Source organism: Mus pahari, chromosome 7 (assembly GCF_900095145.1).
Source record: "Mus pahari chromosome 7, PAHARI_EIJ_v1.1, whole genome shotgun sequence".
Taxonomy (NCBI): Eukaryota; Metazoa; Chordata; class Mammalia; order Rodentia; family Muridae; genus Mus; species Mus pahari.
This window is the reverse complement of record NC_034596.1, coordinates 110142304-110166422: the sequence shown is the minus strand read 5'-3', so window position 1 is coordinate 110166422 and position 24119 is coordinate 110142304. Positions and strand designations below refer to the sequence as shown.

Below are 24119 nucleotides of genomic sequence, written 5' to 3'. Positions count from 1 at the left end.
GGGGGAAGGAGGGGGGGGGGGGGGGGGGGGCAGCCCAGCACTGAGAGCCACACCCTCTTGAAGGTCCCTGGTCCTGCCAACATAGAGCAGGCAGGTGGCAGTCCCCTAAGGCAGTGGGGAGGCCAGGACATCTGGGCTTTGTCAAGCTTTGAGGGGAAACAGTGAAACTCAGAGAAGCACAGATGACAGGGTGGTATGCAGTGGGATCTCAGCCATCTTGTGCCCCTTCATTGCTGCCCTTGCAAAGCTCTCAGGACCGAGGTGAAAGGGGAGGGGGTGGTGAGGTCACATGACAGCTTCTCAAACTCAGGCCCAGAAGCAAAGGAGTGGAAGCACTTCCTCTGCACATCCATGGTGGCAAGCAGGGACATCCTGGGCCACAGAGGTAAAGGACAGTCTCGAATTGTGACCCGTGTACGGCCATGTAGAGTCCTCTGCAAAGGCCTGTGAGGACACCAGGTCCCTTCTGATCTAAGCACAGTGCTCGCTTAACCTCATACGAGGACGACCATTTCCTTCATCAGAGCTATCTCGGGGTGAGACCACAACCTGAGTATGAGAGACAGACAGCACACGGAAGCCCCCAGTGTATCTTATTTCTTGCTTATGCAACCTGAAGAAACTGGAGCGTATCAGAACAGGGTCTCACTAAGTAATGCAACTATACGGAAGAGACCTTGGATAGAGTAAATACATAAAATAATTAATTTTTGAAAAAAGACCTTGGGTAGTGTACACCCCGCCTGTACTTCCAGTCAATAGTCTCCATGGAAACTGTACTGGGCGGGGATGTTTCTCAGGCCTCCGTCCCTCCGTGGTAATTCTCTTCTGCTCCTAGGAACACAGCTTACTCAGATCCAGTCACCTGCATGCTGACTGTCCTCCATTCTTGGGTCACTCTACACTAGATGCGGGCTTATCTCTCTGGCCTCTCCTGCACTTCCTAGGGAATCATAAGACTTCTTTTTTTTTTTCCTGGTGATAGTTTATTATCTGTTAGTAGCACACAGCAAATATTAATCATTCAAAACAATGTCTCTACAGAAGTGGGGAATGATACAGGCCACTCTGTGAGGGACTGACTGCGCGTGCATTTAATGACCACTCTTTAGGTGTTTAATCTCCTTCTTACAGCATCCAATTTGCTTCTGCAGACGCTCTATCTCCTTCGAAAGGTGGTCAACCTCATCTTCATGGTGTTTTTTCAGGGCAGCCAACTATTCTCTAGCTATGGATCCTCTTCAGCCTTGTCTCATTTTCCGAAGGCTCCACCAGCTTCTCGGATTGAGCCAGCGCCTGTATCCATGCTCTCCGACAAGTCCGAGACGAAGCCTCCAGTTTGCCAGACCCTCATACCCCAGACACCGAGCCGAGCCCGAACCGCTAACACCAAGCCTGTGAGCAGCGCCAAAGACTTACTCTTAATTTGCTTATTCTTACTTCCTGGTTTCTTTCCTGTTGCTATGATGAAGTAGCCTGCCAATAAGTGACTCACAAGTTCATGTTGCAGTCTCTCATGGCAGGGAAGCCACGGAGGAAGGAGCTTCTAGCTACTCAAGTCACAGCCGCAGTCAAGAGTGGAGAGAAATGAGTGAGTGCATGCTTATCTGGGCTCACCCCATCCTAGCTAGTTTTGCACCCCTGTGATAAAACACTGACCAAACAGCTCAGGAAGAAAAAAAAAAATCTGACTTGAAGGTTCCCTCTTCAGAAGGAGCTAAGAGAGGAGCTTGAGGCAAAAACCATGAAGGAATATGGCTTACTGGTTGGCACTCCCTGGCTTGCTCAGTGACCTTTGTCAAAGACACTCCGACCTTCTGGGCTCCAAAGGGCTTGGGCAGTCTCTTTTTCTCTGGCTCTACCATCCACAATACATACCCGTGCACACACACACAAACACACGCACATACACACGCACATGCACATGCATACACAATCATGCACGCATACACACACTTGCACACACACGTGTGGATACACACATGTGTGTGACATGCTCACACACAGACACACATACACATGCACAAATATATGTATGTACACGTAAGCACATGCACACATGCACACATACATATCCATACACACATACACACACATGCAACAACACACATGCACACACATAGACACACGGACACACATACACATGCATCCACATGTGTGCATGTGCATACACACACACACACACACACACACACACACACACACACACAAAACTTGTTTTGTAGGTTCAAGGTGACTCTACTACACACCTGATGCTATCCTTGGTGGTCAGCCCACAGTTCTGGTATCTCCAACATTCTGGAGTCTCCACTGCCACCAAGGTCACACCATCTCCTGTGGCCTTCCCTGGCTTCTTTAAGGACTTTGACTCCACCACACTTTGCCAAACTTCAGCTTTTCTCCATGACCCCTTCAACCCTGGGGTTTCGACTGCTACTGAGGCTATACCCTCACTGATCTGATGTTCTCTCCTGGCCAGTCTTTAGCAAAACTCCAACTCTGCCACACGGTGCCAAACCTCAACCTGGTCCTCATGACACCTTCATGCCTTCAAAACCAATACACATGGGAGACTCTTACACATACTTGCCAAGTTCTGCTGCCTCAAAACCAATACACATGGGAGACTCTTACACATACTTGCCAAGTTCTGCTGCCAGCTTGATGAGCAGCCTTATCATCTCCCATAACAGACCACCACAGGTCCTGTGTGCTGACCCTGGAGAAACACTTCCCAGAAGGTTTTACCTAATGGATGCTGGTCCCTGACTAACCACGGCTGACTCTTCAGCCCCAGCTCACCCGTATCTATTGCCTCAGTGAAGCACAGGTTTCACTTCCTCAGATTCTTAACACAAAATGTCACGTGGACGCCTTGAAAGAGCCTTTGAGAGACTCTCGGACTCTCTCTGAACCTTCACAAGGTAGCTTGTCAGTCATCCCACACTCTGAGGGTGGCAGGGGGATGGCTGGGGTTGCGCATGCGTGTACTGGCTTGCTTTTTCTCAGCATGTTACCTTACAAGCTCCCTTAAGTACCCCATTAAGCTCGAAGCACTCAGTGGACCAAAGACCAAAATGCTTCTACAATCCTCCCAAGAAGCAGCACAGCTATGCTTCTCTTAGCAGTATCCCATCTCTGGTACCAACCCAAAGACAGCTGGGCAAGGAAAGAGTGTCTATGTCTCACAGGATGCAGCCCATCACTAGGGGAAGCCAAGGCAGGAATGTAGCACAGACACCATGAAGGAATACTACTTACTGACCTGCTCTCCCTGGCTTGCTCGGCTACAGCACAGGTTACCTGCCAAGGAAGGGATGATGCCACCCAGAATAGGCTTGGCCTTCCTACATCAATTAGCAATCAAGATAGTTTCCCACAGACCATCTGATGGAGGCAACTCCACAACTGAGATTCTCTCTTCCCAAATATGTCTACAGTCATGTCCAGTTGACGAATATCAATTGCATACCTCTCCTGACAATTTCTCTGACTTCTTCAGGGTATGAGATACAAATAGCTGTATAGTGTGAATTGTATTGCAAATAGCAACCGCAATGTGAAAATCCAAGTTGAATGCATATACCGTGTGGTGGTGTTTCTGGGAACTGAGCCTACAAAACTCCCAGTACCGTCTGAAACGGTGTTGGTAAGACAGTCAATGGAAGAGTTTTGAGAATTGGACACCAACCAAGGCCTCATTGCACAGACGCCTGGTGCTCAGAGTTCTGTCCCTAATACCCAGCTTAGGGAAGATCCCGATTTCCTAAGACTTAGGCTGCATGTAGAACCTAGATGAGCCTCGTTTTAGAACAATGAAATTCACCATCTCTCTGGTGCTTGTCATTTTATCGCAAAGCCACCAGTGAAGTCACTCACTGTGACACAACAGTGCCAACACAGAAAGTACTGTCCTCCACTGCTCACAACCCACCAACTGCCATCCCAGAATGTATAAGGAAATGCAGTTTCACAAAGACTTGTGGCACTGGAGTTGCCGGGAGGTGGGGTGAGTACACGCTCCGCTCTGTGAAGGGTGTGTGCTGTCAGTAGTCTGGACAGCCGGGCAGGCAGCAGCAGAGAATGCGACCCTGCTTCTGCAGGGCAATCTGCTTCACTCTATAGTGATGCTGCCAGCCACCCTGGAGAATCATAAAGCATGCTGCTGTGCGGCATGGCTTCCTCAGCACTGAGCTATAAATACTGACAAGGAAGAGCAGCGGGGGTGTGAACGTGGTCGCATTCCCTCTACTTCCCCACCCACCCACCCAGCAAACTCCTGACAAGACATCCTTGAAAGAGGAGAAACACAGTCTCCAGAGCCAAGTGGCCCAGGCCATCCTCGCCACCGGAGTATGTGGGATGAGGCATGGATGTTTTAAAACGAGCTGAATCTACCACGATTCACATCTAGGCATTAATGCCAAGGCGCAGAATTAAAGAGCTTTTCCAGTTAATATGCCAAATTAGACTTAGCTTCACATGGTTTAATTCAGTAATTAATTTCCATCCTTTTTGGGTTTGATTAATTGGAATTCGGGAGTGGAACAGGCTAGTGGTCACACCTGGGCTCTTCAGGCTTCCGCTGGGGAGGGCACCACAGGGTCAGTGAGTGCACCCAGATCTGTAACAGCACATACCAGGAAGTGGTGCACAAAGACAGTCTGTCTGTCAGGGCGCACAGCAGACAGTTTCTCTCTGCATGAGGGCATAGACACATTTGCATAGTTTGTTTTTAAATTGTCCGTGATAAACCTGAGGGAGAAAATGTTGATGACTGACACTTTCTTTTTATAAAGTTGGCCCTTGCTGCCCTCTCCAGTTAGTAGGAGAATACCAAGCACCTTACACAGGATGCCAGATTCACCACGGAAGTGGCAGACTAGCAGAAATCTCTGAAATCCCATAACGTATTTCCTCTACATTCACTCTGCCTCGTGTGCCTGGGAACAGACCTGATGCTCTGCCCCTGCAGAAGAGCCTTCCTAAAGGCAGAAAATAAGCAGTCGTAGGCGGGCTGCTCTGCTCACCTCAGCCAACACTAACTGCTCAGATAGAGTCAGACAGAAGTGCCTGACTACATCCTGACTCTCCAAGCTGGTCAGGGAAGGAGGAGTGGCTGATAGGAGCCAGGTGGGCAGAAGGGCTCCATGAAGACAGTAGTAGCACCTGGTCAAGAAGGTAAGTCTGGAGGGGTAGGGTCACCTGTTTCTGTCAGATACCAGCCCTCCAAAAAGCATCTACTGGAGCATTTACAGACCTGCCCCTGACCTTGCTGAGAGTAGGCAAGACATCCTGCTGTGGGGTCCATAAGTGGCTCAGGCCCCAGTGTCTCCTCAAGGCTGGCTCTCTGCAGACAAGAGGTTTCTGATGAGGGTAGAAGGTCTGCCCACCCCCAGAAGGTTTCCTGCTATTCCCTGGTGGCTTCCCGGTGGCCATGGTTTCAGGCTGTCCTCAGGCCTTCTCATCTGAGAACACACAGCAGAGAAGGAAGTAGAAAGAACAGGGCTTTGCATGATACCTACAGGGCAAGACGGAGACCAAAGTTGCTAGTAAAACGGGTGTGTCAAAGTGTGATCTACTCAAAGCTCCAACCACAGGTGGAAGAGCATTGGCCAAGGTCAGGCCTGAATTATATTGCGCTGGCTCCTCCCCAAGCCCCGCCCCCAAGAGTAACCTGAGGACAAGGAGTTGTCCCCAAGATTTGCCTTTGTGGGGGTGAGGATGTGATTAACAGCACTCCTATGATACTGGGTGAGCTAGACCACACAGTGCCTGAAGAGTCGCTAACATGGCCTCTCTAGCATGAACAACTGATTCACTGGCCACCATGATCATAACTGTAATTACACTTTTATAAGACTACTCTACATTTAGAATCTCAGTGGAAACATACCTCCGGACATAGGAGGATTTCCAGAGAGTTTAACTGAGGCGGGAGGACTCACCCTGAATGTGAGTGGGACTCTCCCATGGGCTGTGGTCCCAGACTTAGTGAAAAGGGAGAAAGCAATGGAGTATTGTTGTTCCCTCCTCAGCTTCCTGACGGCAGCCAAGGGGTGCCCAGGGGCCTCTAAGGCAAAATAAACTTAATCCTTTATGTTGTTTTTGACAGGTTATTTTGTTACAAACTCAAGTAAAATAACAACTGCAACTCTTAAAAGTCATGCCCTGTGTTAACAAACAGAACGTTACTCAGTGCCCATACTTTATCTTCCCAATCATCTTCAGCTCTGACTGAATTTGCTAGTCTCCATGCCAAAGTCTTAGGGCTTCACATGCTGCCTAGTCCAGGAGACACCTGAGGAGCTGTGAGAGACACTAGACCCAGAGAGATCTCCCACCTAAGCTCTGTTCCTCCTCCTCTGTTAGACACCGAAGCTGCAATTTCCTGCACCAATAACCATGGGGTCCTGGTTCATAAGGAACTTCATACAGACTGGGATCCTGAGGAAAGAGAGCTAATCCCCTGTGAACGCTGACACTATGTATAAAAAGGGACAGCTGTGCTGGACAGGCAGCCAGGGCTACTCTGAACATTCCCTAAGGGCAACAAATATTTGCTTGGAAACAGGTAGAGAGTTGAGGAGGGAAGGGTGTGTGCTGACCTGGTCCTGCCTCACTCACCTCCGTGTGTGGCCTGCTGGGTTGTGGCACTCAGTGGAGGGACACAGGTCTGAGATGGGATAGATCAGGTGCAAAGTTCATCTGGAGGAATCAGGACCTGACCCACGGATCTCTGTCTCTCACCTTAGAGGAGGACTTAGACTTAATGTCACCAAACATCAAGTCAGTCCTCAGAGTCAGGAGCTGGGCTCTGAGCACCCAGTTAAGAGGCACGCCCACCCACTGCATCCTTGGGCAGTAGGAGCAGGGTCATCTTGCTCTTACTCTCTCTACAGCCCTCTTGAGGTACAGCCATCTAGAGATGTAGAGTTCCTGTTTCTTTTCATTTTTTTAACTCACCGGTCACAACTGGGTCTGTGAGTGCTTGTGCAATTTACCAGGTTATGTAGAATATGGCCAGAGCTATTATGTTTTACTGGAAAAACAATAGTAAGAAACTTTAACTTGACGACTGAGAGGCTGTAAGGAAGCGGAGTCAGCTGGAGAAGGAGACTGAGTGCAGGATTCAAATCTTTTCTGTGTGGTCAGAAGATGCCTGGAGCCTAGGAGGCATGAACCCCATAAGTCCCAAGGTGTCGACCATGCTCAGTTCCACCCTCTGTGCAGTGGGGTGAGCTGCAGCTTTCCCAGGCTGACTCTGGTACTGTCCATGTGGCACCCTCCCTGTGCTGGTCTCAGGGGGGAAGACATGGTGGCAGCCCTGTGGCATTGTGAGATTACTACCTGTTTATAAGGCAACAATAGGATGGGTTTCCAGATTCCAAGGACATGGTAGCTGTTTCCTCAAAATAAACTGAGTCCTATTCTTTCAGGGCCAAGGATAGGACCTTGGGGGAAGCCTGATGTCTTCCAGCTGCAGGGTCCATTCAGGTACACACCTCACCTAATCCCCAACTCACTGTAGGGCCAGTAGCATAATGGTGACTCCAGGCTGAGAATGGGCTGGGGCCCAGGAGAAACCGATGGAGATTCTGAATTCAAAGCGATATACTTGTGCCTCTAGTTCTACTGTCTGATGCTTACTCTTTTCTCATGAAAAAAAAAAACACAAAAAAAAACCTGTTTGCTCAACAGGCTTGCAGGAACCAAGCAAAGGGTTTCTGCTGTGTATCTATCAAGAAGATGGACCCAGGGACACAGAACTCTGCCAGGCCCAGAGCAGGTAGAGATTTTACATCCACTAGCCATTAAAATCCCTCAGACTTTTTCTGTTGAAAATGGACCAAGACTTTGATTAAAAGGACAACAAAATCCAAAATCCAAAATCTTGTCTCTATAGCAGCATAACTTATAAAAATGTAATTGACCCTCCATGCTAATAACAGAGGCAACATCTCACTCATTAGAAGGGGCTCCCTAAATGAACTCACACTCTAGCTACACAATATCTACCCTTTGTTTTGCTGTGTGTGTGGCACTCTGTGTGTATGAGTGTGTGTAAGTGCGTGAGTCTGAGTGTTGTGTGTTAGTGTGCTATATGTATGTGTGTTTGTACATGTGCATTGTGTGTATCTGTAAGTATGTATGAGTATGTGAGTGTGCATGTCCATGAGTGTATAGGAGTGTGTGAGTATGTGTGAGTGTGTGTGTGCACACATGTGTGCTATACATATGTGTGGAAGGCCAATGATGTTTTCCTCATTTCTCTACCTTGTTTGTTTGTTTGTTTGTTTTGAGGCAAGGTCTCTCAGTGAGCTTGAAGCTTGTGGTTTCAGTTAGACTGGCTGTCCAAGAAATGCCTGGAATCCTTCTGTCACCCTTCCCACCACATATACCCTGGAGTTACAGGAAAGCTCTACTGTGCCCAGCTGTTACATGGACTATGGGGATCTGAACACTGGTCTTAATGCCACCAAACCATCTACCCCATTCTGTTCTGTGTTTTCTTTGTTAGTGAGTATGAATGAGGTTCCCAAGAGGAAGGGGGTTTGGGGTGGGGAAAACCAAGTCCATGTTACAGATACTACAAGGCTCAGAACATCTGTGGTTGGAGAGAGGGGAGAATATGGCAGGTCCAGGGCCTGGTGACAATTTATCTTGATCTATCTTCAGCCCCTGGAACACCTGTGTGTTGCGACTAAACATTGTATAACTATTAGGTAAGGCTTCTTGGAACTTGAGATGTGTTAGCTTTCACAACCCAGAGACCTAGGGATGCCATCAGACAGCATCAGAAGCCTGCTTCCCAGACTTCCTCCCGCTTTGCTGTGACAAACCCACCTGGTGGTCTCATTAATATATTTGAGAAATATCTTGACTTACGATTCTCTTTATTATTATTAAAACAACATAAAACAGGGAGCTGAAGAAATGGTTCAGTGGTTAAGAGCACTAGTTGTTCTTCCAGAGGACCTGGGTTCAATTCCCAGAACTTGTGTGGCAGCTCACAACCATCTGCAACACCAGTTCCAGGTTGGATGTCCCTCTTCTGTCCTCCATGGGCACCAGGCACACAAGTGCTACACGGGCATCCATGCAGGCAGAACAGGCATAGACATAAAACAAAAATGAAAACCATAGCAAAACACTTCTGGAAGTGTTACCATTGGAACATGGTGTTTTCGGGAACATGAATCTGTGTTTTGGGGGTGTGGTCACTCATGATTGAGTTCAAAATAAACGATTCCTTATTCTCTTTGAGGTGAAAGCTGTTTCTGTGTCAACACCAGTATAGAAAAATGGGTTTCATTGTGACATTTTCATACAAATATATCATTATGAGATGGGGACTTAAAATCTGCTTTCATTAAAATACACTGACTCCTCCATAGGGTCCTGTCCTGGCTACTTTTATAACAACTTGATAAAAAAAAATCTGAGAAGGGGAACCTTAACTGAGAAAACGCTTCCATAAGATTGGGCTATGGGCACGCATGTACGGCATTTTCTTAATTAATGATTGATGGTGGAAGGCCCAGCCCACTGTGGCTGGAGCCACGCCTGGATTGGTGGTCCTGAGTTCTATAAGAAAGCAGGCTGAGAAAGCCACAAGGAAAAAGCCAGCAAGTAGCATCTCTCTTGGCTCCCACATCAGCTCCTGCCTCCAGCTTCCTGCCCCGACTTCCTCTAATGACACACCATGCTATGAACATGTAAGCACGACAGACTCTTTCTTCCCAGGTTCCTTTTGATCACTGCATAGCGACCCTAACTAGGACAAGCCCCCAAGGAACTGAGTGCAGGGAAAGAGCCTCAGGTCCCTATCTTTGTTCTATGTTGGTTTTTAGGCTGAAGGCCTAACTTTTAGTCCTGAACATTTCCAGTTCATGGTGAGAAGGCCAATGACAAGAAACCAGAAAAAACAAACAGGCAAGTGTTGTGACAGACACTGCAGAGCTATGCTCTGGAACCAGAGCCTTTGTCCAGGGCCAAACACTAACCGACCAGGAAGACCTTTCTATATTTGTACAGTGATGATTGCAAACTGGGAGTTAGTGCAGTGACTCACACTGACCTCCCAGGACCTCACACCACCAACCCGGACTGCCTTCATTAGTGTAGCAGGAATACCTGCACACAAAGAAAGCCACCTTAACTAAAAGGGACTTCTCCAGATTAGAGAGCGGCCCTCAGCTCCAACTTCCCTCCCAGACCACTGCATTACACCGCAGGCAGGGCTCTAGCTACCATCCTGACGGTTCCCTGTGGGACACTCAGTGGTCCTGTTTCCTTTCTGTGCTGGTCTAAACAATCAACTGTTACTTTCCTTAGTGCTATGACCAAAAACCTGATAGTGGCAGCATAAAGGAAAGGGGCTTGATTTGTTTACTTATTTTTAGATTTATTTTATTGTATGTGTGCAAGTAGTTTTGCTCACATGTATGTCCACGTCTGTTTACTGTGTGCATACGGTGCTCACAGCATAATTTTCAGGTGCTCACATTGGATACCTGGTACTTGAGTTTTACGGAAGGTTGTTAGCCACAGTGTAAGTGCTAAGGATCGAAACCATGCCCTCCACAAGAACAGCATCTCTCTGGCCCCAGACAAGGTGCATATTTTAGCTTACAGTTGGAAGGGACACAGTTCCTCCTGGTGGGGAAAGCATGCTGGCAGGAGCTCGGTCACAGTCAGGAAGCTGAGAGAGATCATTTGTGCTCATCTGGCTCACTCTCTATTTAGTCCAAGACTCCAGCCCAAGGAATGGTTTCCACGCACATTCAGACAATTGTGTTTCCATGTGGATCCTAAATCCTTTTAGTTTACAATGAATGTTAACCAACAAGCTTGTCTTCTCGATGTGTTTGCTGGGAATGGGTGATCCTCCCCTACTGGAGCTAACAAACCCCAGACTCCTACTCCAAAAGTCCTAATAACAACTGTGTTCTGCTCACGTTCAGCCACACTGCTTACTCTTGACCCTTCTCCCTCTGGTTCCTAAGCTTGTTCCCTCTTTTTATCTCCTTCCCAGAAAGAAATCCCTTGGATTTCTACAAACTGCAGTGTGAGGGAGGGAAATGACTTTTCCCTCTCCAGTCTGGCCATGATGTGAATAGATGCACCTTCCTTAATCAATCATGTTTCCTGATTTCCTCTAAAAACAAGGAGTTTTAAAGGAACTGTCTTAATTTCCTTTAAAAACCAAGGCAGCAGATTAATGACCCAGCATCTTGGAAACAGTAGCTCAGAACTCTTTGGTCCTCCCATGAAATAGAGCACTTCCTGTCCCTTTGTTCACTTCTGAAGGCTCCTGGGCCAGGTAACACTAACATCAAACACATATGTTTACTTTCCCCTAGCACACTGGTCTCAGCCATGACCCTAGGGTGGGAGGTGTCATCAAGAATTCCTGGAAAGAAGTGTCTGCAAAGACAGGCTAATCAGAGCTGCAGCCATGTAAAGGGGTTGAAACTTACAGGCCCAGGGGCTAATTATGCATGGACTAGCTTTTGCCCCATGAACAGCCATTCCTTGCTCACCTCTGCATGTTACCTTGCTTTGACTAATGTATCTTTTGACTCTATTAATGTATCAGTAGCTTCTATCAACTCAAAAGCTAAGAATGTCATCAGCTAGTGCCTGAGGCTTATAGAAACATTCTCCCCCAGTCCCCATCTTGCTGTAACCGCCTCACTGAAGTGAACCACCAGTGTATTTTAAACTGGTATTAATTTATGACTGTCTTTGTTCTGTAAAACTATAAACCTGCCTTCACATTGGAATATAGAATTCGGGCTAACCTAAACCTGTGTTCCTGGGTCATGATTATTAAATTACGTTCCAGAATAAACTATCTCTTATTCCAAGCTGAGAGCTGTGTTTTTTCATTAACATTGACAAAAGAAATAATTTCTTCTACCCAAGTACACAAACATTTGTTACCAGGGAAATGGCATGTGTCTTTGGGCATTCTTGGCTTCATTAATAAAAGAATTCAGAAACAGACTCAAAAGGAAACTTGCAGGTCAATTTTATTAGAATTTAAGAGAAAACACAGTACACTTGAGGTAGAGATCCTGTCAGCCACCAGGAGGGGAGATGGGGAGCGGGGAGGTCATGCCCTTTTACGTGAGTCCTGGAATAGAAATAGCTTATTCAGGAAAATTAACTAACTAACTAACCAATTAATTAATTAATTAAAAAATACTTGAAGTTCCGAAGTGGGCTAGTGAGCCCCCGAAGAACACGGCGCGCGGGGCATTCTCTACAGACTCCTTCCTCTCTCACCCGTTGGGTTTCGGTTTCTAGGGCGGTGTGCGGTGCACGCTCTGTTTGTCAGGGTCGGGACGACTTCCAGTCTTCCTCTGCTAACTGGCTTCTTGGGTGCTAATCTCCAGTATAGCTTTTTCCAGTTCCCTCTCTCCCTTCACACTCCTTTGATGACTCACTCAGCCTTTTGCAGTAAATACCTTCTTCAGCTGAGGGCCTTCCCTGCTTGCTGAGAGCAGAATACAAATGAAGTAAAAGCCAGGCATGGCCCAACAGTCAGTGTGACCTTTCTGATGGAATTTTCCAACACCCTCCACTCGCAGCCAGGCACTTCCAGCACCTGTGTGGCACAGGGCCAGTAGGAGGAGGCGGCTGTTTTCTTCTCTTTTTTTAAAAAAAAATACGGAATGCATCGTGTTAGCACGGGAGCCATGCTAATTCTCTCTACCATTCGAATTTTAACATGTGTGCTGCCAAAGTGAGCACAGGGATATTTGTTTTATGTGCCCTGACTTTGAGAGGGAAGTGCCCGCTGGTTCTGCACCCATAAAGTGGAACCACATATTGTTAACTGTTTTGTGTTAAACACTTGGGTATTAGGTAGGTGGTTAGAAGCAGCAGGCTCAAAAGTCACTGAGTGGGCTGCATCTATGTACCTGCCAATATATTATTTTTATCACAATTACCCTTCCTTAGAATTTGAAGCACCATATCTGTAAAGAAATGTCTGCAAGAAAATATTTGAAAAACATAAACATATGAGGAAAGTAACAGTGACTGCGCAGATAAGGATCCGGAGCTTGGCATGTGCCGTTAAGCCCTCCCCATCCCGTCTACGCAGTGGCCACCATATCGGCTGGGTCCCGCATAGACTGCTGCACTCGGCGCTGTTAACGCCTCCATGCTTGGTTTCTAACACCTGCCTAATATCCGAGTCGTCTAGAGAACAGAAGTGCATGGCAAATGCTGACTGCCAGCAACCAGATCTACAATCACCTACATAGCGGACTTCTAGGCACATCTGTGATGGAGTTTCTAGGTTAGGCTAACTGAGGTAGGAAGACCTACCCTGACTTCAGGCAGCTCCGTTCCGTGGGATGGGAACCAGCCACCTCACGCTCCTGCTTCCTCACTGTAATGATGATGCCATGATGTACTTTAAATGGAGAGCCACACTCTTTAAACCCTTCCTCACCTACTTGATTCTTGTTGGGTGTTTGGGCACAGCCACAAGAAAAGTAACTATAAAATTTGGTTAAGAACACTGACTGCTCTTCCAAAGGTCCTGAGTTCAAATCCCAGCAAGCACATGGTGGCTCACAAGCATCCATAACAAAAATCCGATGCCTTCTGCAGTGTCTGAAGACAGCTACAGTGTGCACACATATAATAAATAAATAAATAAATAAATAAATAAATAAATAAATAAATAAGAATGAAGACAAGAACACTGGAGAAGCTTTTAAGAAAAAAAAAATTAGGGGCTGGTGAGATGGCTCAGTGGGTAAGAGCACCCGACTGCTCTTCTGAAGGTCCTGAGTTCAAATCCCAGCAACCACATGGTAGCTCACAACCATCTGTAAGGAGATCTTGACTCCCTCTTTTGGAGTGTCTGAAGACAGCTACAGTGTACTTACATATGATAAATAAATAAATAAATAAATAAACAAATAAATAAATCCTTTTTAAAAAAAGAGCCGGGCGTGGTGGTGCACGCCTTTAATCCCAGCACTCGGGAGGCAGAGGCAGGCAGATTTCTGAGTTCAAGGTCAGCCTGGTCTACGGAGTGAGTTCCAGGACAGCCAGAGCTATACAGAGAAACCCTGTCTCGAAAAACCAAAATAAATAAATAAATAAATAAATAAAAGCATTCTCTGGAGCTGGAGAGATGGCAAAGCATTTAAAAGCAGTGACTGCTCTTCCAGAGGACCTGAGTTTGGTTCCCAGCACCCACATAGTGGCTCACGACTGTCTGTAACTCCTGTCCTAGGGGAATCTTTCACTCTCTTCTGGTCTCTGTGAGCACTGCATGAATACTTGCACAAAAGCACATGCAGGCAAAACATGTATACACATGTAAATAAACAACAAACCTGTCTTAAAATTGTTATTTCAATATTCATGATACATCCACTAGAATGTCTAGAATTAACATAGCCATCACTGCACAGGATTATTCATGCTGAAAGATTCCTTTAGTATTTCGGGTCGTGGAGTTCTTTCTCAGAATGCATATCTTGGGCGTCAGTTTACAGCTCAGGACTCATGGAACCCTAGGACACCTCACTGAACCATTGATGTAACGTAAGCATTGGTTTTTTAGTCTCTACAAATTTGCTTTAACTGTTTCACACTCTTGGAATTCCACTTTAGGACACCCTGTCTAGTTTCTGCACATGCACCATTCGGAGTTAGTAGCTCTGGTAGGAAACCCATTTCCAAGTCTTTTGAAGTATATTCTCTTCCCTCTGAGGAATTCCATGTGACTAATCTAAACTCCATTTTCTGAAGCCCACTCCAGGACGGCAAAATACTCAGAACACTTTCAGTTTTTCCTCAGATGACCAAATACTGCTTCAGAGTTTACATTTTTCAGTGCTTTTGATAGTGGGATATTGTGGTTTTCATAAGTGTCACCCAAAACACCTGTGTGCTTAAGTCCCAAGGACTCCAACCTGATCAATGGGTTGATCAATGTACATAAAATTCATAGTTTTATGGTATTACTGAGAGGCAGTAGAAATAAAAATGTGGGGTTTGGTGGGGAAATAGCTCCTGGAGCAGCTTTAAAGTGTGCACCGTGCCCCTGTCTCCCTCAGCCTCCCATCCGCCATGAGGTGGGCAGCTTTGCCCCTCTGTACTCTCTTCCCCTCCATGTTCTGCCTCCCTCCCTTGTGTCAAAAGGAGTAGAGACAGCAGACCCTGGACCAGTGGTTGCCAGCCTCCCTAACGCTGAAACCCTTTAACATGCTTCCTCATTCTGTGGCAACCCCCAACCACAAAATTATTTACCTCATAAACAAAATTCCGATACCATTATGAATTGTGACTTGTCTTTTCCTACAGTTGGCTTATTGTACTGAGCACCATGTCTCTGTGTCAGGGATATTGTGTACGCGACCAGGTTTCCTTTCTCCACCCACCAAGGGACAAACTCTGACTGTTTCCATTATGGGGATGTTATGGAGAAGTCTGTAGTGCCCACAGGTGAGTACATACTTCGCCGAGTCTTTGCTGTCAGTTCTTTGGGGTAAGTGCTCACAAGTCAGTTCTTTTTGGGGTATGCGCTCACAAGCAGGACTGCTGAACCGTACCCTTACCTAACGTCTAATCTGCTGCCATCCTCTCTCCACAGTACAGAGCCATTTCACATCCCCCTCCAGCTTCCCAGATTCCTGCTAATGTTTGTTTTGTTGCTGCAGTACTTGTGTGGGTGTGTTTGTTTGTTTGTTTTTGTAGTACTGAAAATCAAACCCAGGGCCTTGTACATCTAAAGCAGGCCTCTGATGCTGAGCTGTGATTCTAGCCCTTTCAGTTTCCTTTGCTTCCTTCTTTTTTAATATGACTTCTTTTCTTAACCTGACTATGTTTAACTTTTCATATTCTTTATAAATTATCTCATTCCACCCAAGCACTTTAATTTTTTTGTTTTATTTAAAAATGCTATACGCTTTTTAAAAAATGAGCTAATAAGACTATATATGCCTGCCTCATCTCAGGAAAAGGAGTCGTGAATGAAAGAGACCCCCACATATGAATGCAGGCACCCTGGACTCCATTCCACGCCCTACCCCGTGGCCACCTGTCCATCTTCACTGAGACTGGCCACACCTCTCTGCTCCACCAGCTAGGAGGATGAATTATACAGTCACCATGACAACAGTAAATCCAGGCCAGCAACAACAGGATGTTATATTTCTTAGGACTCCTGTCAGCCACAGCAAACACCCAGCCTGTAGCACTTGGGCAGCCTGCCTTGCCATTTCCCAGACCTAGCTGCACTAGAAAAAAGGTGTCAAATACTGTCTGTTCCCTTAAACCAAGACCTGAATATCTATATTTACATTTAAATTGCTTTTCTTTCCCAAAGAATAGAAGGCTATTATCTTAATAATGTATCTATCACTGCAGGTTAGGAAGGCAAGTTGGAGTTGGGGGAAGAAAATAAACCAAAGAATAATTCTGGCTCACTTCCAGACTTGCTTTCTGCTGAGGGAAGGGACACACACACACACACATACACACACACACACACACTGGGTCCTTCATCATCAGAGCTTGGTGAGTATAAATTGACCATATTTAGCTGAGAAGATACTTTTAAGATAATCTACTTAATGCTATCCCCCCAAAGCAGAACAAAGTCCAGCTCAGGGGGTCAGGGTCCTGCCAGCCAAGCCACGTGGCCCTGGCCTGACCCATCACAGAAATCATCCTGCAGAAAGCCGAGCTGGGGACAGTTGGCATTCTGCTCTCCTTCCTTCCCAGGGCCAGCTTTTGTCCCTCCCTGCTGGTCCTTGCTGCCAGCTCAGACACACACACATGCAGTTCCCCCTAACTGAGATTCCTGATCTAGGCCACAGGGCTGGAGTTCTGCATGGCCCCAAAGCACTTGATTTAGTGTTTCAGCACAGACAAAGCTTGACACCTGCACTCAAGGAGGGGCTTTCCCTGGACCTGTCCCCAAGTCTGGAGCCTTCTCTGCAAACCAAGTAGCCCATAGGGCACCCTTGGCTATGCAGGGCCACTTAAGAGTACAGGGGCATCTGTGACAGCTCAGAATCAGCAGCAGCTGCAGGAGGAGGCTCCCCTTCGCCACTTACAAGCTAAAGACAGGCGGGCAGTAAGCTAAGAAAAAAGAGTGTGTGCTTTGTCAACCTGCCTTGGGTTCCAGAGGGCTACTACACACCCAGTTTCACTCTGAAGCACACAACTGTGACCTTCCAGCATTATCTCCACCTCTCCCCTAGTTCAAACAGCAAACTGCCCAGAACCTGGCACCCATTAAACACACACATAGTCATTTTCTTCATTTGAGAAGTCTTTGGCCACTCCCCTCCCTGTTGACGGCTACTCACCCAACATTTCCAGGAGCTAGCCCTAGGAAGGACTTCCTGTGAGATCAACATGAAGCCATGAACACAGAAAATGTGCAGGCATCAAGCACAGGCTGGGGGCAGGGGGCCAAGTAGAGCTAGTGCTGAGGAATGCCGGCACATTAGACTCACATTCATTCTTTCTTCCTTACCACCAGAGTCCATCACCAACAATGCCCCTTCCTCCTGAAGAACAGGCCTACACTCAGGGACTGAGGCTGATAGGTACCCAGACACACAACTATGAGTAAGAACTCTCTCCCCATCCCTAGCATCCGAAGACAAAAGGCTCTGCATCCCTCCTCAGAACAGAGGTGTGGAAACCACCCTCTAATCCACAGCAGAAGAAACAGATCCAAAACTTCAGCAGTGCCTCATGCGTAGTCCGTACTCACCGTTCACACAGGTCTCCAGTGATCCACACAAGCCATCCTCAAACAAGCATCCTAGATAAAAACACAGAAGAGAAGAAGTCAGTGACAGAGAAACCAATGGCCTTTGAGGCTTGGAAAAAAAAAAACCCTCCCCCCATGCAGACTCCTTGGATCTGCTTCTTCGTGATGTCGCTGGATTATTCTGAAGCCATTATAACAGACCTCCGTACAATCTGGACAACCTGTCTATCAGAAGGATTGGTGGCATGTCCCGTGCCTTCAAGTTCACATCAGAGAGAGCCCATGTCCTTGGCATGGCAACCTATGCAGATATGCCCCTCTAGCCCCACAGCACTGTTAAACTGCCCACCCAGGGAAGTCGGGGCTTGAGGCTGAGCTCACAGCAGCAGCATGGACAGAAGTAGACACAATACCAGAAATGGGCCAGACCTCTGGACCTAATCCAACTGTGCACACTGAGAAGGATTCTGAGATCCTGACATCTGCCCCCATCCCCATGACTCCATGGAGACTGGTTGTGTGCCTCTGCATGGGGACAATGACAAAGAAGGAAAGGACATGCAAAGAGAAACAGGCATGGAGAGTGGCAAAAGAATGGAGGCATTCAGAGGAGACTTCACCTAAAAACATAAAGGTGTCCAGCCTCTTCCCACAGCTGAAACAGACCCTGATAGTCTCCCGTAAAACAGGGGACCAATGCAAATGTGCTCACAGGGCAACTGGATATAATCTGTAGCCACCTTGAACACAGGGAAGGGATGGGGAGAGCAGGCAGGATCAGAGGGACATGAAAGAAGTCTCTCTACTCAGATGAGCCCTCCCTGCTCAGAGGCACAATGCTATATTCACATGGGCACCAGTGAAGTGTAAGTCCCACAAAAGCCAGGTGTGCTCAGAACATGCATGTCAAAGTCTAATGCCTTAATCCACATTTCCCCAATGGCCAAACTCCTATCCATCTACCAAGACCCACTCAAAAGTCCCCCACGGAGTCCTCCACACAGGCCAGGCCGACATCACGTGGCACCTGCCACAACACACAGTGATCATCAACTACAGACTGTATCATCCTCTCAGGGATGAGTCCCGGGGTCTCCTTCGTACCTTCTTCCCATTCATTCTTCCATGACTACCCTTGTTTCTGAATAAGTGAATGAGTACAAGGCAACTTATACATTAAGAGAAAAATTATTTATTATGAAGGAACTGAACCATTAATTCCTTCAGATCCTTATAGCTGCAGCAACCAATGGCAGTCAGCAAGCACAGGCTGAGCATGACACAACACCAGGCTCAGCGGAGGCTATGACAGCATCAGTTAGCATAAAGGAGACTCCGGTCCACCATTCACATGAGCCAGTGGCCCTCCTTCAACCTTATGATTACCCCACGACAAAGGAGGAAGCCACTGCTTGCAGGGACCTTTGCTTAAGTGTCTTGTCCTAAGAGATCTCTAAGTGCACACCTAGGTGAGCTGTGTCAGTCACCCTCTCAGCCCTGTGCAAACTGCCCACTGGTTGTACTTGAGACTAGTGAGTCAATCACAGCCATCTCTACCCTAAGAGATCCCATTTCTTCAAAATAATAATACAATGTAATGGAAAACACTATCTCCCCCTCTCGAGCACATTTTTAGGGTATCAGTGTCGACCACTTTACCCCTGAAGCAACATTGCTTCATCTGTATCATGCTCTCCCCACTCAGAGCCAGCCTCATCTAGCCCAGGGTCATTCCTTCATCCATGGCATTGAAGCTAAGCAGTGTTTGAGGAAAGGGTAGCTGTGGCAGCGAGTCTTTTAAGGACACCAAGCACAGCAGTTGAGAACTCAAAGCTGTAGGCCTAGGCTGCATGCTGGCTCCCACAAAAAGCCCTGACCTATGGAGGTCATGTGGCGTCTCTGATCCTAGCATTGAGAGCAGTAAAATTAAGGAGAGTTTCTGTTCAGTTTCTGGGCTGTTCTCATCTGACCTCCAATCTTCCCTCACTGCAGTCCAGAAGGAATGAGCCATGGGAGGCTCCCAGCTCCCCGGTACATCTCTCCTCCCAGGATGCAAAGGGGAAAGGGCACCTTAAGCTGGAAGACAGGCTGGGGTAGTATTGTGCCTCTGCGTTCTCTACCCCTTGGCATAGCAGTGGGTATGCAACTCTACTGAGCAGCATCTCAGTCCTCATTAAGTGCCTGAAGAAAGGCCTGGAAAAAGACAGGGTTACAGGCACAACCACACATACACACACACACACACACACACACACACACACACAGAGCTCAGGGAGGAGCTGTGTTTGTCATGTGAGATGGCAGATGCCAGAACTCTCCCAAAAAAAAAGCATAGGAAGAAAGTCTCTCCATGGCTTCCTGTTTCTGCCGTAATCACACTAGACAGCCAGAACTGATAGAACAGAATGTGCATCACATGTTCCTGTAGCTCTGACTGACTACAGCAAGGCAGCTCTGGCTACACTAAGACAGCTCTGGCCCTAGCGTCTGCCCAGCTCTGGTCCTTCCTGGAGCTGGATGAGCTTATGCTTCAGAAAGACCTTGGGGAAGAAAACAGCAGCAAGAGGGTTCAAAGGACACATCCCCAGAGCTGTGGAGAGTGCTTACCTCAGGCCACCAGTCCGGATGCCAATTTAATTTATGTGCAACTTTATGTGCTCTAAATTCAACAAAAAAACACATTAGATTGTAAATATCAGGCACCTAATGACAGTGATTATCATGGTAAGTCATCCAGAGGAAAGAGAGACAGCCGACGCTGGTGCCCCCTCTGCAGTCTGAGTCTCAGCTCCTCCAGTGTGCTTCCCACAACCTTGTCCAGACATCCTGTGGCCAGAGGCAGAGCTCGGCACACCCGCCAGCAGCTCACATATGATTTACACCTAAAGCCAAACATCAGCCTGAGGAGAGCAACTGATCCACAAAGAACACCCACAGGAGCCATCGCCACACGATACTGCCCTGCCTTTGAAACTACAGTTCCTAGGCTGCAGATAGATCTCGACAGCGAAGCTTCACAGCTTCCCTAGCTGGCAGGATACCTGGCCCTTACTACCTCTTGGTCCTCACCCGGGGCCACCTAAGCAAGCATTACTCAGCAGTGCGGTACTCACATCCCGGCTCCTTCCTAATTCTAGGTCTTAAAAGTAACCTCAGCAGGGAGAAATGACCTCACATCCAGAGACACTCCCTACTGTGGAGAGGGAGCCGAACCAATACCTTCCAGCTTGCTGCTTTAGCAAACGCTCTGAGACTCATGAAAAACCTGCAATCACGGAACATGGTAGGTTTTCCTTTTTTTACCCGAGAGCATTAGAAATATATCGGTGTAGAACTGAATTATCTCACCAAAATAATAAAATCTTTTCTGCTCAGGCATGTCACGTGAGCGGAGTGGATACTCTGGGTCTCTACAGAGCAGCTGGGATTCGTAGCATCCCAGAGTACTCTTACCTAATTTTCATAACTGGGAGCTGATAATTCTTTCAGATCATTTAGTATTGTAGCTAAATAAAACTTAGCAAACCCCATCTGGTGTGTGGATCGTGTAGCATGAGTTAATAATGAGGATATTGCTGCTTTCCCCATGGTAGCTATCCGCACACAGCACAGCACTCATATATCCATTTTCCATCAGTGTTTCCCCTTCTCTAAGGCAGTGCCTCTGCCTCCCTCGCAGTAGCTTGATCCTCTGAGCTGCCCCTTACCCTGCAGGAGCAGCGTGGGCCACAGAGACTGCGGAGGCTCCAGAGCCCATCTGTAGACAGGCACATGCTGAGGTTAAGCTTGTCTCTCAGCCTCTTAACTGAGCCTCTGCCCAGTGCAGCCTGTGTGAAACACAATTCAAAGCTGATTCTGAAGAGGCACAAAGGGTTGAAAATCCACCGATTATAAATCCCACTGACTTGAACTCAGGGGACCCCAAGATAGGTGTCCATCTTTGGGATGAGGACTAGTTTGTCTGATCTTTTGGTATTCGATATCAGTCTAGAGTATGTTTTGTTTATCCCCATTAACCTGGATCGCTCCACCTTTTCTGGAGCTGCTCTCTTGGCTTTTAAGCAGAAGCCATCTCAAAGCTATGATAGTTTGCACCTTACACAGAAAGATCTGAACTGAGCCGTGAGCTATTCAGAGGGGCAGCCCACATGAAAGGTCTGTCACATGGAAGCCTGCATTCCAGACTATCCCATAACTGCATGGTTGGGTTCTAAATTCAGGGACTCTCTCCCATGGTGGCATGTCACTTCTACCTGAACACCCGTGTGATAAACCGAGCAACTCCCAATCACTCTGGGTGTCCAGAATCAGTCCACAAATCCTCTCCTGGAGTCCTGTGTAAGTGGGCATCCTCAGCTCTGGCCCCCTACATTCCCATTCTTCCCAACTTCTCCAAAACCAAGCACATCTGCTTGCTTACATAGAAGCCCCTAGTACTGCATTCTCTAGACAGAGAACTCTTCCTGAGTAAGGATGTTCTTGTCCCTTAGTGACCAGGACCTGGAGCATCAGCACTCAGAGTGAATAGGTGACACCCAAGACAGTCAGTCACCTGTCAGGTAGAGAGGCTCAGTGACAAGCAGCCAAAGTCCCTGGTTCTGAATTGTGATGGTTCTGTAACCTCAGCAACAGCCTTTCATTATCCCCAACAATCCTTTGCTGTTAGACATGCACGGAAAAGGTAGGTCTAGTTAAAGACCATCAGAAACTTAGTGGTCCTACCATCCGCTGGGTCCCAGCACCTTTCCCAGGGCAGCACAGCTCACAAGTGTACATGGAGGCATGTCTTCCTGTCCTGGGCCCCAGAGTCTCAGGATGTTAGTGCGGGGGATGCAGTACAAACCCTCTTCCATTTTATCCACAACTTTTCCCTTTGAGGAGATAGCTCCTCCAAAACACAGAAGCTAGGACTTGACCACCCCAGCCAAGATGGAGGAGGGAGGGAACACCTTCAAAACAGGGGGAGGCCATGGCTAAGGGCTCTGTTCCTGACAGCCTGTGTGGAAGTTTGAATGGGAATGGCTCCCATAGGCTCATATGTTTGCATAGGTGTGAGCAGTTGGCCTCCAGTTGATAGAAGTGTTTGGGAAAGATTAGACTGTGTGGGCTTGTTGGAGAAGGTGTGTCACTGGGGGGTGGGCTTGGAGGTTTTAAGTTTCTTCTGCCTCCTGCCTATAGATCAAGCTATGAGCTCTCAGCTGTTCCTGACACCATGCTTTTGCTCCATGGACTCCAACCCTCTGAAGTTTTAAGTCCTATTAAACACCTTCTAACTAGGTCATGTGTTTTATCAAAGCAATAGAGAAGTAACTAAGACACACAGGGACATAGGAGATATTCTGAATTATGTGTTAAACATTCACGGAAGCCATGTGAAGTCCACCTGATAGGAACCTATATTTGATGCATTTGGTGGCATGAACCAACATGAAGAAACCTGTGCAGCCTGAATCACTCATATCATAGTATCTGCTAATGAATGCTACTTCCTAGGGCTTAGCTCTGAGACCCCAGGCTTCAGCCAAGGACCCCTTAGGGACACTTCAGGCTCAGGGTATATCTAAGTTGGTAGAGTACTTGCCTAGTGAAGTCTTAGGTTCAATTCTCAGTACTATATAACAGTGAGCAGGTTAGTGGTACATGCCTGTAATCCAAGAACTTGGGAGTTGGCAGAAGGAGGATCATAAATTTCTGGACATCCTCAGCTATCTAGAGAGTTTGAGGCCAGAATGGGTTACATGAAACCTCATGAAGGGGGGGGGAGAGGAGGAGGAGGAGGAGGAGGAGGAGGAGGAGGAGGAGGAGCATCTCCCTTGACAGGGTAGCATCCCTGATAATGCTGTGTCCGTAGTAGGTCTATTAGGAAATTTTATGCTCCTGGAGGAGGAGGAGGAGGAGCATCTCCCTTGACAGGGTAGCATCCCTGATAATGCTGTGTCCGTAGTAGGTCTATTAGGAAATTTTATGCTCCTTCTTCTACATAGGTGAAGGGATGGGAAATATTATGATGCCTCCATCATATGTGGCAATACTGCTCATCCTTTTGCCAGAAACACACGCAGACTTCACAGTCTGACAGAATACAAGTAAAACAATGCAAGCCTTCTTTCCCTCCATGCCCTGCACCTTTTAGAAGCCTTGTCAGCTCCTCCCACAGTGACTATCCCTCAGGGATCTCTGCACTCAGAGACTACACTGTGCACTACTATACCACTGTCACGCTTCATAGTAAGCTACCTTGTAGGACTGTTCTGAATCAGTCTAAAGCTTTAAAACACAACAACAACAACAACAACAACAACAACAACAACAACAACAACCGTAGCTGTGCTCTAGCCCTGGAAGCCCTGCC

General features: G+C 47.3%; 1 protein-coding gene and 1 pseudogene across 1 annotated transcript in view; both read right to left on the bottom strand.

The window, feature by feature from the left end:
* The window catches only part of Ptprn2 (protein tyrosine phosphatase receptor type N2), a 755793-nt gene that overhangs the window by 662680 nt on the left and 68994 nt on the right, over window positions 1–24119 (bottom strand). The window contains exon 2 of the mRNA XM_021201639.2: window positions 17768–17818. Coding sequence (XP_021057298.1) covers window positions 17768–17818 — 51 coding nt within the window. The remainder of the gene's footprint in view (window positions 1–17767; window positions 17819–24119) is intronic.
* LOC110324629 lies at window positions 1095–2681 on the bottom strand (annotated as a pseudogene).